This window comes from Crocuta crocuta, unplaced genomic scaffold, assembly GCF_008692635.1.
Source record: "Crocuta crocuta isolate KB4526 unplaced genomic scaffold, BGI_CrCroc_1.0 scaffold556, whole genome shotgun sequence".
Taxonomy (NCBI): Eukaryota; Metazoa; Chordata; class Mammalia; order Carnivora; family Hyaenidae; genus Crocuta; species Crocuta crocuta.
In genome coordinates, this window is record NW_027527436.1 from 2,181,787 (window position 1) to 2,195,734 (window position 13,948).

The following is a 13,948-nucleotide window of genomic DNA, read 5'->3' on the forward strand; positions in this document are numbered from 1 at the left end:
ATGTAGAGATAATACACACCATGCACGTCAGAGAGCCCAGAGTGGGATCACTGAGACGCATGAGCTGGCCAAGTGTCATGGTCCTGGGAAGTCATGAGATCAGGGCTGGGGAGATCCTAAGGGGATGAGGAAATAGAGTCCGATGAGTCTCATTATCCCTGGCGGAAGTACTGGATTCAGTAAAAAGGCTCTCCCCAGAACAAAATTTGGGTCAGTCCAACTCTCCCTGGTAATAGCTCTCACTGGCACCTTTTTCATCCTTAAAATACTATCTAATTTTCTTCACAGCCTGGGTCAAATAACCCCATTTGGACTCTCAGAACTGTCCAGGGGTCTGTGTGTTTTCACAAGGGACGACATATATATGTTCTCTGTATCACTTGTTCCAGACATTGTGGTGAATTGCAAACATTTCTGAAAAAACTGACTCTCAAGATACCACCTGCAAGAATTTTGCTCTCTAGAAGTGATGCAAACAAGCTTTGGCTGGATGAGGATGTGGTTAGTCTGCTGTCAATGCTTAAGGGGTCAGGGGTCGGGGACATCCTACATCTTGTTTTAGAGTTTTCATTTAAACTGACCAAGGGCTCATGCCATAGAAAGGACAGTGGTTTGCTCTTAGAAAACCCGGAGTCCACTACCTACCTGTGAAATGGCTTCAGCTGGTCTACTACACACGACCGTGTGTCAAAAGAATTATGAGTTGTGTTTATGTGTATGGTTTTTGTTTCTCTATCAAATAGCTCTCGGATAAAGAGGGTGTAGTTGACAATGTCACCATTTGTCCTCACTGGAGCATCCCAGTTCACTAAAATCTCTTGTGGGCCCTTGGCCTTCAATTCTGGGGGTTCTATCCCTGAAGGCGCTGAGGCGCTGGTTCTGTCTTTGACGAGTGGACTCAAAACCCCACCTTGGCTGTTGTTGGCGGCCACTGTGTAGCCATATTCCACACCTGGGGTGAGAGTGAAATCATGATAACGAGTTTCCAGGCCAGTATAGACGATGGTTCCATCCCGTCTAAGTTCATAACTTCTGATCTGACCATTTGGGTTTTTGGGAGGTTTCCAGGTGATTTCTATCGACTCTGAGCCTGTGACTTGCAATTTTGGAGGGTCCATGTTCTGCGGTGGGGCCTCCATTGTCCAGGCAGAGTTTGATGTGCTAGCTGTACAACCTCCTTTAGTGCAGGCCACCAGGGAGAAATCATATCGAGTATGAGGCTGCAGGTGGGACACCAGCAGGGACAGGCTCTGTCCAGCCAGGTACTCCTTCCCATCCAGTCTCAGCCAATATTTAGTGATCTTTCCATTTTGAATTGATGGCGGTGACCACGATGCATTTATTTGGGTAGCGCTGATGGCCCAGAGAGCTGGAGGGCTGATCCCAGCTGGAGGCGCCTCAAGGGTTGTAATGCTGGTGGGCTTGCTGGGGGAGCAGCCTCCACTCGAACAGGCGATGACCGCATAGCTGTATGTAGAAAACGGAAGCAGCTCTTCATCGGTGTAATTGAAAGTCCTTGAATCAAAGCTGAAAGGGTAGAGTGCTCCATTCCTTTGAAGTTTATATGACTGGATAATACCATTAGGCTGTTCTGGCGGGATCCAGGAAATCAGCAACTTTGGGGGATTCGTAGATGCATAGGCTATCTCAGGGGGGGAGAGCCCTTCTGGGGGCGCCTGCATTGTCCTTACCACACTCCAGGAGCTACAGGTGTGGCCTGCTGAATTCCAAGTGTGGATTCCATATTCACACTGCGTCCACGGCTGCAAACTAGCATCAGTATACGTAAATGTGTTCCTTTCTGTATTATATTCCGTGAAAACAATTTCCTCATTGGCCTGGGTTGTCTGATTTCCCCAAGCTTTTCCCTCGAAGCACCTGCGAATCACTTCATAGCGAATTATCTTTCCATTCGGGTGTACAGGCTCAGCCCAGCTCAGCTCGACGCTGGTGGGCCCCACAGACTGGATGGTAGGGGCCAGCTGAGAGTGGGGAGGGGCTTCATCTGTCCAGAGAGGCTGGGGCACTGAGTGTGTACAACCAGCCCTCGTGCAGGCCTCCAGGGTCAGCGTGTAGAGAGTGAAAGGGTCCAGGCGTCGGAAGAGAAACTGACGATTCAAGCCAGTATACTCCAGGATACCCTCACTGAAGATGTTGTATGTCTGTAGGGAGAAGAGATGCAGAGGGAAAATCATGTGTAGCCTATGATTTCTCGGTGTAGCTAATTCATCCCCTTTCCCCTTCTTGCCCTCCTATTTTTCCTCTGGATAATCCCAATCGAGATGAAACATTCTGATATTAATTTCACTAGTGTGCCCTTTTTGGATTACTGTAAAGTCCACAAAAAGAAGACCGACAGTTTTCTTTGCCTTTTTTTAAAGTATTGGATATCATGTAAGCACATATCTAAAAGCTAAGGACTATAGAAGCTATTCTTGGGCTCAAAAATTGCTCATGGGGTTTCCTCTTATTTATTTTTAAAGGAACAGTATTCGAATCCCCTGTTATAGAGATGACAAGAACTCTGGATCTCATTTTGGGTGGGGTAAGTAGGACTTATCTACATTGTCTATCTCCTACAGCATTTACTAGAGAATGGATTTATAATGCTTAATCATTTGTACTAGGGTGCCAGGGCTGGAGATGTCTGTGCATCCATGTGTGGGTACACATACATGCACACATACACATATATATCTGTTATACATATATGCACAAATACAGATGCATGCTTTGATGAGGAGAAGATGGAGGAGCCATCCTGTGCTCTCTTGTGTGCCATGAGTGCTTCTCTGAAGCAACATGTTCTTTTGTTATGGGGAGAATCATCTGGGCACTCATTATAAATGTAGAGCAAATTTTCATTCCATATTATTCATTGTTTTTTGGGAAAGATAGGAAGTAACTCAACTTGAATACAGATGTTTTGTATAGTGATTTCCTGCCCTTTTCCAGCCTCAGTGCACCTGAGAGATACGATACATTCCTGTGGATGGTGGTAACTCCCTAGGGTGGCCTCCCTCAAGTGGGGCTGGGACATAAATCAGAATCTCTGGGGAGGCAAATCTAGTTTGAAACATTCTCACAAGGAAACTTAACTTGGACTGGACTGTTGATATACTTTGATGTTATTTAAGATGAAATAGCCTAGACTTTTGGAAATTTGTTTATGTTGGACTATTGTATTTCAGTGTGATATTTTTTTCTAGTTGGAGTCGGAGGGCAAACCCACACCTCTGAGGGAAGAGAAACAGTATATTTTCTGAAGAGAGATTAGCTTCCAGAATCAAATTGAGAGCCTCTATTAGTCACTGAGCCCCTTCATATTCACCTAGCAAATCTGTTACTGGTATTAAATTTAGCTTTACCTCTGTACTTTAGCTTCTAACTGGTTTGGGGGAAAACACTCAGATATGCTGACTGGTCTCACTTTCTTACTAGAAATGTTAACTGGGTGATTCCCACTTGTGGTCCTGTTCTATTCCCCCGTATGTTTGCTCTTTCATTTTCCAAAGTGATTCTTCCGTATCTTCTTTTTTCCCCACTACCTGCCAATACCCTCCTCCCTGTCCCACAGGTGGCTGTTGACAGAACCATGTGCTTGATTGGGAAAATAGAAGCAGTCAGAAAGGAATATTCTCATGTTATATATGATCATCACCATAACCATGTGGATCTAGACTTACACTGTTTGCTGTCCTTCCTCATGCTCTGGAAAGTATCTCTGCCCCTGTGTAGCCCACCTGAGCTCTGGATCCCATACCTCCTCCTTCCTATAGCTCTCACTCCCGCAATCATTCTCATTATCTCTTGCATCGCCAATTGATCTCCGTCTACTGGGCTATTTCCATTAGTGTTTAAATGTACTCTAGTATCTTTCATTGATTTTTAAATAAAACTTCTTGACACTATAGTCCGCCAGCTACTGCCCTGTTTCTCTGCTTGTACCCTATACTTCTTTAAAGAGTTGCTGTCCTCCATTCCTTCTCTTCCCATTTTCTCCTCAGGTCATCCCAACCAGGTTCCTCATTTCACCACTTGACTTTCCTGTCAAGGTCACAGTGATTACCTCGTTTCCTGATCCAGGGTGACTTCTCTGCCCTCATTCCACATGATCTCTCAACAGCATTCAACAGACTCTTTCCACAGTGTTGGGATGCCCTGCTCATCTACTTTTCCTTCTACCTTGCCTGCCTCTTCTCAATATTCTTTGCTGGGCCCACTTCCTCCTCTGGACCTCCAAATTTCTGTATTCCCCAGAACTTGATCCTTGCCGTTCATCATTTCTAGTTATATTCTCTATGCCTGATCTCCTCCAGGCCCATGGCTTTACATGCCACCTATATACTAATGAATTCCAAATATATGTATTTATGTTTGTGAAGAACTGCTTTGAGAATTCTAGACTTATACCTCCAACTGCCTACATGCCCCTTCAAACCTGTAGACTTTCCAACCTTCCCTTCCCTGTCAATGATTCAAGGCCTAAAATATCCCTTTTCCTTCATGTTCACATGCAGTCCATTGACAGATCTTGTGAACTTTGCTTTCTGGGTGTATCTCCACTCCACCCACATCCTCTACTCTCACAGCACCCCCTCACTCTACCCTGAGTTTTTAATATCTCCTAAACTCCACTGATCTTCTTAGGGTCCATTTTCTACAGAGCAGCCAGAGTGATTTTGAAAAACATGAATTTGATTATGCTACACCTTTGCCTAAAACCTTCAGTAATTTTTCATTGCCCTTAGAATAAATCCCGAACTCACCACAGCCCACAACATTGGGCACAGTCCACCTCTTACCAATCTGCCAATCTCATCTTTCTCTCACTCCCAGTGCTTCAACCACAGTGTTTTCTTCCCTTTATTTGAATACATCAAGTTCATTCCTGGCTTCAGGCCTTGCATTTGCTGCTCACTTTGTCTGGAACATTTTGCTCTCATATCTTCACATGACTGACTCGGTCTTGTCATTCAGGACTCAGCTCAGATGTCAACTCAATTCAAATGATCATCCATTCTAAAATAGCCTGAGCAGGCATAATTACATTATTCTGTTTAATTTTCTTCATAGTATTCATCCTGCTCTGAAGTTCTCTTGCTTATTTGTGTACTAGCTTTTGGTTTGCCTCCCTGTACCCCCCACTGTTTATTTACACACACACACACACACACACACACACACACACACACACAGGTAAGGTGTATGCTAGCAGGGATCTTGCCTGTCATGTTGACTCCTGAAAAGATGCCTGGTACTTAGTAGAAGCTCAATAAATATTTGGCAAAACGTAAATGAAGGTAAAGGAGTAGATATTCTATTGTCAATCATGCCAGGAAAAGGCAGACACTGGAATGGGACACAAACACTCACAAAGAGAGGTACTTTGATGAGCCTGAAGAGAGATTCTTTTCTCTGATGAGATCTTAGGGCTCTGGGCTGGATTTTAAGACCACAGATCCTCTCGCTCAAGCCTCCTGTCCTCGAGTGGGGGAAGTCAGGCTCTGTCACATGTAAGCAGGCTTCTAGAAAGCCGCTTGCTTCTGCTGCCTGCGCCAGGCCCGGAACTCCGCTGAGAGGCAGCCATTGGACTAAGCAGTAAGGCTGCTCCATGGAGGCCCATGAGGATGGGCCTCGGCCCGTGAGCTCTTGTTACAGTTGTACGTTGTTGCCGTAGGTCATTTCTGCTGTCATATTCCTTACTGGGTTTTCAGTGAAGCTTTCAACAAAGTTACAGCTTAGTCTTAACTGTTCTGTGTAGCATTAACAGGGGACTCTTGGCCACCTTGAGAGGGAGCAGTAAGGGAGGGCAGAGGGACTTGGGCAGCTGTGGGCTGGGGAATTCTGCAGAAGGTAGGTGATGAGGGCCAAATGCCGGTCCAGGGCTAGAGGCAGTAGTAGACTGACAGGTAAGTCCCCCACCACTGCGGAGGAACATTACAAAGGGAGACGAATGCTGGCTTTCATGTGGGTGATGGTTCAAAGTATCAAAATGTGGTCTAATAATGGAAATGCAACTTTCTTTGTGCTCATAGACCAGTGAAATGTGAGACATATCTGTGACATTAATAAGATAACTCCTCATGGTTATATATGGAGGTGGGGGAGTTAGCAGACATTTGGGGCTTCACGTCTTCTGCTTAGAGGGCTCTGCTCAACGCATAAGATAGGCAAGCCTTGAGTAAATAACTGGGCAGGATAACTCAGGAAGCAGTAAGAACAGTCATTTCGAGTTCAGTTTTGGTGTGACTTCCTGACTTCAAATTGCAATTCGGTCATTTGCAATGTGGGCTTGCGCAATTATTCAGCCTTTATTATACCTCATGAAGTTTAGTGGTACCTACCTGGTAGAGCTGATGTGAAAATTAAATGAGATAATCCACGGAGAGCACTTAGCCCAGTGTTGGGTTCATAGGAAGCATAATACATGGGAGCCAATTTTGTCTGATCTATGATTAAGTGCCTGGAGGAGCTATCAAGGAGAATTAAACCGACTGTGAAGGGTGTGTTCCCACAGCGACATGATGGCATGTCAGGGCTCATCTATTTATCTGGAGAACACCAAAAGTGACTTCATATTCAGGGTAGACGTTACCTGAATCACACCATTGGTTCTTACAGGCTCCGACCACTGTAGCAACAATGCTCGTCCGTTCTCTTGCTGTTCCACTGCAAAGTTGCTCAGTCCACTTGGGGAAGATTCTAGGGTGTGAACCATAGTCCAAGGGCTTGAAACTTCTCCTGCCTGGTTTGTGGCCACAATTCCAACGTGATATGTTGTGAATGGTTCTAACCCAAACAGGTGGGCTTGATGGCTTGTACCCTGTAATGAAAATTAACAGGTTAGTTTTCTTCTAGGAGCTGCTAACAATTGCTGGAAGGTTATTCTCTGGCCAAGGTACAATGGCAATGGCAGCACAAATATCACAACAGAGTTCTGAATTATTAAGAAAACAATGTGGGTTTTTTTCTTGTTCTTACCACATGCATATATTATCTAATGTGTGATTTAGACATATGCAACGTAGGGATCAAATGGGATCCTTGCCTTTTCAGAGCTGGCACCCAAAGAATGTGATATACAACACTAAAAAAAATCTTGAGGCACCTGGGTGGCTCAGTCAGTTAAGCGTCTGACTTTGGCTCATGGTTCGTGGGTTCAGCCCCCGCATCGGGCTCTGTGCTGACAGCTCAGATCCTGGAGCCTGCTTTGGATCCTGTGTCTCCCTCTCTCTCTATTCCCCTCCCCCACTCATGCACGAATTGTCTCTCTCTTAAAAAGAAATAAATATTAAAAAAAATATCTGTGATACTTCAGGTCAGTGCTGGATCCCACTCATGATGGAAATCGGTGGTACCAAGTTGCAGGACAAGGAATGGGATAGTCTTAAGTGTTTGGAGATTTAACTGGGACAGTCCTAATTCTTTTTCATTAATATCCTGTACTATTTGTTTATACATATGACTCTCTCCACCTCCCCAATCTCCCTCTTTCATTCTCTTGGTGCATATTTATATCTTACAAATGCAATAAAAGAAACACAAAAAACACAAAAGCAACAAGCAATGAGCTACCTGAACTATAAATGCACACCCTTAGAGAAGTCTGCTAGTGATATATATGTGAAAATATTCTCATTTGTTAAAAACACCATAACTAAAACTATAAAACTTACCAAAAGTAATTGCTAGGTAGGCTTTGAGAATTTGTTTTTTGTTGACTTAAAAGGGGAAAAAAAAAAGGATAGCAGAATGAGGTTTTTTTTTTTTCTGCTTGGGGAAAACATTGAACATATTTTACATCACTAAAAACTGGAACTAAAAGTCTTCATGTTTTGAAAGAGCCTGAGGTGCTCTCTCTACATCTGCACTGGATGGACATATCTGTTTACAGATAGCGACTATGTCTGCAAGTGGACCAGTAACGTGTCTATAGGTAATCACACACACATGCACCCAGAGACACACACACACACACACATATGCACACACAGAGAGATACCCAGAGACACACAGACAGACACACACATACACCACTTTCTGTTGTATATCACACCCATTGGATGTGACTAATCATGAGGACGTTTTGACTGGCTTAATTGGATATTTATACTTAATAGTATGTGAGATGAGGTTTGGTTTATTAGATGTTTAAATATGACAGATAGCCTTCAATTTTCCTCTCTTGTTGGTGGGTACAGGGGAAACAACATGAGGTAGGGAAGAGGAAATTATTTCTAAGAGTAGGTACCCAAAAGCCTCAAAGTTATGTGAATGGAAATTCTCCCTAATTTGGAGGCATCCAAATATCATTTTGAATGTAAAACAAGCTAGCAAATTTGAACGGAACTAGTTTCCAAAATACTGGTTAGAAAAAAAAACAAAACCCATCACAGAGATAATTCTTGACACCATTTCCTCACATTCTTGGTTATGTTTCAACTGTCTAATGTCTCCTCTTGTGTGTTAAACACACGCAGAGAAAATATAATTTCCTTTATTTATCAAAAACTTGTAAAGTTAATTTTCCTCTTTCAATAAGTCCCATTATGATATTACATGCTAACCTCTTGAAATCTTTTAATATTTAAACATTTGCTAAGCGACCAGACTCTGAAACAAATTTTATAGAAATACTAATTTCTCTTTTCTAAAATATTAAAAGTTAGATCATAAATATTTAAGACTTATTTCTCCACAACATTGGATTGGTCTTTTAGATAAATATAGCTCAGAACTAGAAAGTCCATAATGAATATTAAATCTGAAGATGCTACAAGTCCTGATTACAAACATTCTTTTCTGATAAATGATTCCTTTTCTGTAGAAATAGGGCAAATACGGACAAGATTAATAATGCAAAAAAGAAAAACTCTTTGTTCAGAATATTCAGTAATAGATGCCAAAAACGCATAAGCTCCAAAGCAAATAGTAATCACCTCTAACAGATTATATATAAAAAAGGTAGGCTGTTGGGGGACATTTAGAGATAGCTTTTGTCATAAGAAACATGAAAAGCATGTGGGCTATAAAGCAAAAACATATGTATATTGTCAATAGCAGCACCTGCTCAATTACAGTTTATTTCAGAGCTGAGAATTCCATTCAGCCCCTAGATGGCAATACTATCAAACACTTTTGGTAACATGAGTACTTAATGATTAACAACCAGCATTCACTCATCCAACACATTGCAGGCAACCATTAAAAAAATAACAAAACTGATTTCATTATAGATCCTTTTAATAAACATTTATAGCTCAGATCCTCAGAAAGCAAAAAGGATTCAAAATGCCCCGGCCTCAAAATCTCCGCCGTCTAATGTAGAAATATGACCTGCAGATCTCAAGTTGAAGTTCATGCATGCCTGCCACCGAGATTACTCCTACAAAAGATGATTACAATAGTTCTGCTTACTTTGGTTTGTATCTTAAAAAAAAGAAAAGAAAAGAAAGACAATCTCATGCGTAAATGTAGAGAATTTTTATATCATAAATTTACATTGAGGACAAGTTCCCATAATATGTTGTTTCTCCTGAAGAGCTACATACACACACACACACACACACACACACACAAACACACATCTTAAATAAAGCTCATTAATAGATGTGGTTTTTGTCAATGTTTAGTAAAGTCCACCTGAAAAAAACATGAAGAAAATTTTAAAGTAGCAAGAAAATCCTTACCAGTATATTCTTCGACATTTAAGGAAATCATTTATATTATTCTCTCTTGAATGGATTTCCAACACCAACAGTCACTATTTTAGAATCCTGCTGTAAAATTTGGGCACAGTTCATTCTGTGGATGGGGTTGTATCTTGTTTGTTTGTTCAGTACTTGTGTTTTTCCTTAAATTCAGAAGATTTTCTTGAGCACTGTCTATCTTAAGTGTTTAAGATTAAATTTCTTCCTTTGGAGTTTCACCTGGGTGATTCAGTTGGTTGAACATTGACTTCGGCTCAGGTCATGATCTCACTGCTCATGAGTTCAAGCCCCATATCGGGCTCTGTGCTGAGAGTTCAGAGCCTGGAGCCTGCTTCAGATTCTGTGTTTCTCTCTTTCTGCCCCTCCCCTGCTCATGCTCTGCCTTTCTCTCTCTTGAAAATAAACATTAAAAAATAAAAATAAAAAAAATAGAAATAAACATTTAAAAAATTCTTCCTTTGGAGAAGGAAGTCTCAGTAATCTCTCCATAGTCTCCTACTGACTAGTAAAAGTCATCATTAAAAACCATTTTCTTTTCTTTACTATTATTATTATTTTTTTTTAATGTTTATTTTCAAAAGAGAGAGAGAGAGAGAGACAGAGAGCGAGTTGGGAGGGGCAGAGAGAGAGGGAGGCACAAAATTTAAAGCAGGCTCCAGGCTGAGCTGTCAGCACAGAGCCCAGTGCAGGGCTCAAACTCATGAACCATGACATCATGAGGTGAGCCAAAGTCGATGCTTAACCAACTGAGCCCCCCAGATGCCCTTAAAAACTATTTTATCTTTCATTCCTCTCCTTCCTGCTCTCCTCCTTTCCCTATGGAGATGCTCTTGATTCAATACTCTTACTCCATCCTCTTCATTATTTGGCTCCTTCTTTCCCTCACTCTTCTATCTTACCTATTCTTAGGAGATAGATTTCTTGTTATCCCTGATCTCTGGGCTACCAGCTTGTGCTCACTTCCCACTTGTCCTTGTCCTTTCCATGTTCCCATCCTTCTAGTATTCATATTTTTATTCTAGAAGTACATTACCTACTTTCGTTAGGCAGCAGATGGAAAGAATTATTCAACAGACGAACACAGGAATAATCCATTCTCTGCAAACTAATATTTCCAATGGGACTTTGCTTTTTTTTTTAAGGAACTCTTATGCATGAGGGTCAGAGCCTGGATACAAATCAGTGCATCCTTTTATGAGACATGAAGACAAGACTCTCTGGAACACTCTGCCAGTTGGGGTTCTGCAGGCAATTTGAACTACATTTTAACCTCTCAACTCTGCTCCTGGGGACACACAAAACTACTTGGAGTCTTCAGCAGTCTGACAATTTTACACTATCTCCTCTGATTATTTTTGATGACTTGAAGTGCCCCAAAGGTGGCCGTGGGGTCAATAGGTTTATGTAGGTTGAAAATGATCAAAAATTACCATTGATCTGTAGCTGTCAATAAAAGGCTGTGTGGGGAGACTCCCTGCACAAATGTTTAAACTGCATAAAGCAACCTAACTTAGTCATCTTTGAGTCTATTGATCTGATGATCCAGCAGTTTCCAAAGCTTCCCCTCTGGTTTTTGTGGTGCATTTTCCACTTACCTTGGCCCTTAGGAATCTTTTTACCCTGCTTCCGGTAATGAACCCAAACAGTGGTATACAGGCACTGCTGTGCTCATAAACAGTATTATGTATGGTTATTACTTTTCAGAAGCCACTAATCTTCCTGGTCACCATCAACTTCATTCCCAGATGATGAGGTTTCTTCTGTCTATACTCCTCATCCTGGGGTCCTCATTTTTTTTAGGTTTGTTTATTTATTTGTTTGTTTGTTTATGTAGGTATGTATGTATGTATTTATTTTGAGAGAGATGGGGAGTATTGTAGGGCAGAGAGAGAGAGAATCCCAAGCAGGCTCAGCACTGTTAGTACAGAGCCCGATGTGGGACTTGAACTCACCAACTGTGAGGTCATGATCTGAGCTGAAATCAAGAGTGGGATGCTCAACCGACTGAGCTGCCCAGGTGCCCTATGGGATCCTCATTTTAAAATGCATTACTTTTAGCCTATACATCCTAACCCAGTCACAAGATTCTTCCTTCTCTTTGTTAATTATCATGAATGCCAACACCCAGAGAATATGTCACATCAGAAGTTTGCTTTTTTTTGTACAAAGAGAGCTTCCGAGAAAATGAAATTTAATTATATCAACCTCTGTTTAGTTGAACCACTTGGATGCTGCTTCTTAGTTTTACCATAAGTAATAGGTTGCTGGTCATAATGATACAATTAACAAATGGTTATAAAATAGTTCCCGGTTTAAATTACAAATAAAACATCAGAAGTGAGAAAAGCTCTTATTACCTAAAAGTCATGGCTTTGGACAGTACATCCAGTTATTTGGGTGACTTACACATTTTAATGTTGACAAATAAACACAAAATATTTTTGTAGATTTCTGAAAGCCAGATCATTTGAGGCATGGGTTCTAGAGATCTCTCTTCCTTTCCATTTATAAAGTTAATTTTTAATTCTCCAAAGTTGATCAACATATTTAGGATTCATTTTGTACAGGTCACACCAGTCTCAATACAGAAGTGCTCTTTTACTACCCACAGCCAAATATCCGCCTTGACTACTTATCCATAGTTATTTAAGAATGAGACTCCCAAACCTGCAAAATATTAATAGAGAAAATGTCCACTGATTTCACACATGTATTCACTTTACCAGTGCCATCTCTGCCTACATACCTCCTGGCTGGTGTGGAAAAGACATTTTTTTGATGGTACACACATACATGTAGAATTGTTCCAGAATCAAAGTTTGACTCAGAATACAAGCAAGGTAGAAGAAAACACCCTTTAGGTTTATGGTTTATTGTTTTACGTGCATGAAGAGTGTGCACGCACTAGGGGGCATTGCTAAGAGGCATGACTGAGCTGTCAAAACGGCTAGTAGAAACGTCTAGTATTGTTGGTCACCAACTCCATTCAATTCTTTAAACACTTCTGAGCATTTGATAGGCACAAGATTCTACAAAGTTACTGTGGGGGATACAAAATGGCAAACACAGGCTCCTGACTCTTAGGAGCTTATCATCTACTAGAGGAGGTCAATAATAAATATAGATACACACAATTTGGAGTTAGCTAAGTGCCAGGGAAATACTGAAAGGACACTTTTGATGGGAAAGGAGAGAGGTTGAGGAGTGAGGGCAGATTTACTTGGGAGGTGGAATCTGATAGAAGTTAAAAAAGACGCAGAGTTTGAGTAGATGAAAACATGTGAGCCACTAAAAGAAAGAGCATAAGGAAGAATGCAGGGTATGTTTGGGAAAGAGCTGGAAGTCGCATGTGTGGGGTCCTGAATGTGCGGGGAACAGTGGGGATTACAGCTGGAGAAGAGACTGGCGGCAAGACTAAAGAGAGTCGTGAAAGTCACCCTGCTTTTTAGGGATGAAATTGATTGAGAAACACCGAGCAACATCAGGCAAAATTTTAAGAACCAATTTGGTATAAAGAGCTTTGCAACTTGAGAGAATAAAGCGATTTCAAAATTCTGCCCTATCATGGTATAGGTTATGGTCAGTGACTGATAAAACAAAAAAAATCTGCCAAGAATTAAATAATGAATTTGTTTAAACATTATTCAGCAAATAAGTATGGACTGTCATATATAAAAGGTAGTAGGGCAGTATTTTCCTAGGAATAAGATTTTAAAAATCTTTATTGAATGTTTGCTCTGTCTTAAAATGTGTAATTATTCTTTCAACACAAATGTCTGTGTTTTGATCACAATCAAAGTGGAGGTTTTAAAACCTCAGCTGAGGGGGGCCTGGGTGGCTTATTCGGTTAAGCGTCCGACTTTCGCTCAGGTCATGATCTCGCGGCTCGTGGGTTCGAGCCCCACGTCGGGCTCTGTGCTGACTGCCAGCTCAGAGCCTGGAGCCTGTTTCAGAGTCTGTGACTCCCTCTCTCTCTCTGACCCTCCCCTGCTCATGCTGTCTCTTTCTCTCTCTCTCCTAGAAATAAATAAAACATTAAAAAAAATTAAAAACTCAGCTGAGTTGAAGCCAGTTATACGGTCCTCTGCCCGGACCACTATCAGAATCACACGTACGTGGCCTATGTTTTTCTGACAGGGGCACATGTTCTGGAGAGCCGTCCACACCCTTGCACCAGTCCGTTGTGCATATAAAACAGCTATACAGCAGCTGGAAAAGGTTAGAGACGCTACTGA

At 41.6% G+C, this 13,948-nt stretch overlaps 1 protein-coding gene across 1 annotated transcript in view; it reads right to left on the minus strand.

Annotated features, from left to right (window-relative positions):
• The window catches only part of USH2A (usherin), a 717,315-nt gene that overhangs the window by 51,438 nt on the left and 651,929 nt on the right, over positions 1–13,948 (minus strand). The window contains exons 61-62 of the mRNA XM_077759473.1: positions 6,599–6,826; positions 646–2,162 (exon numbers count right to left, since the gene is read on the minus strand). Coding sequence (XP_077615599.1) covers positions 646–2,162; positions 6,599–6,826 — 1,745 coding nt within the window. The remainder of the gene's footprint in view (positions 1–645; positions 2,163–6,598; positions 6,827–13,948) is intronic.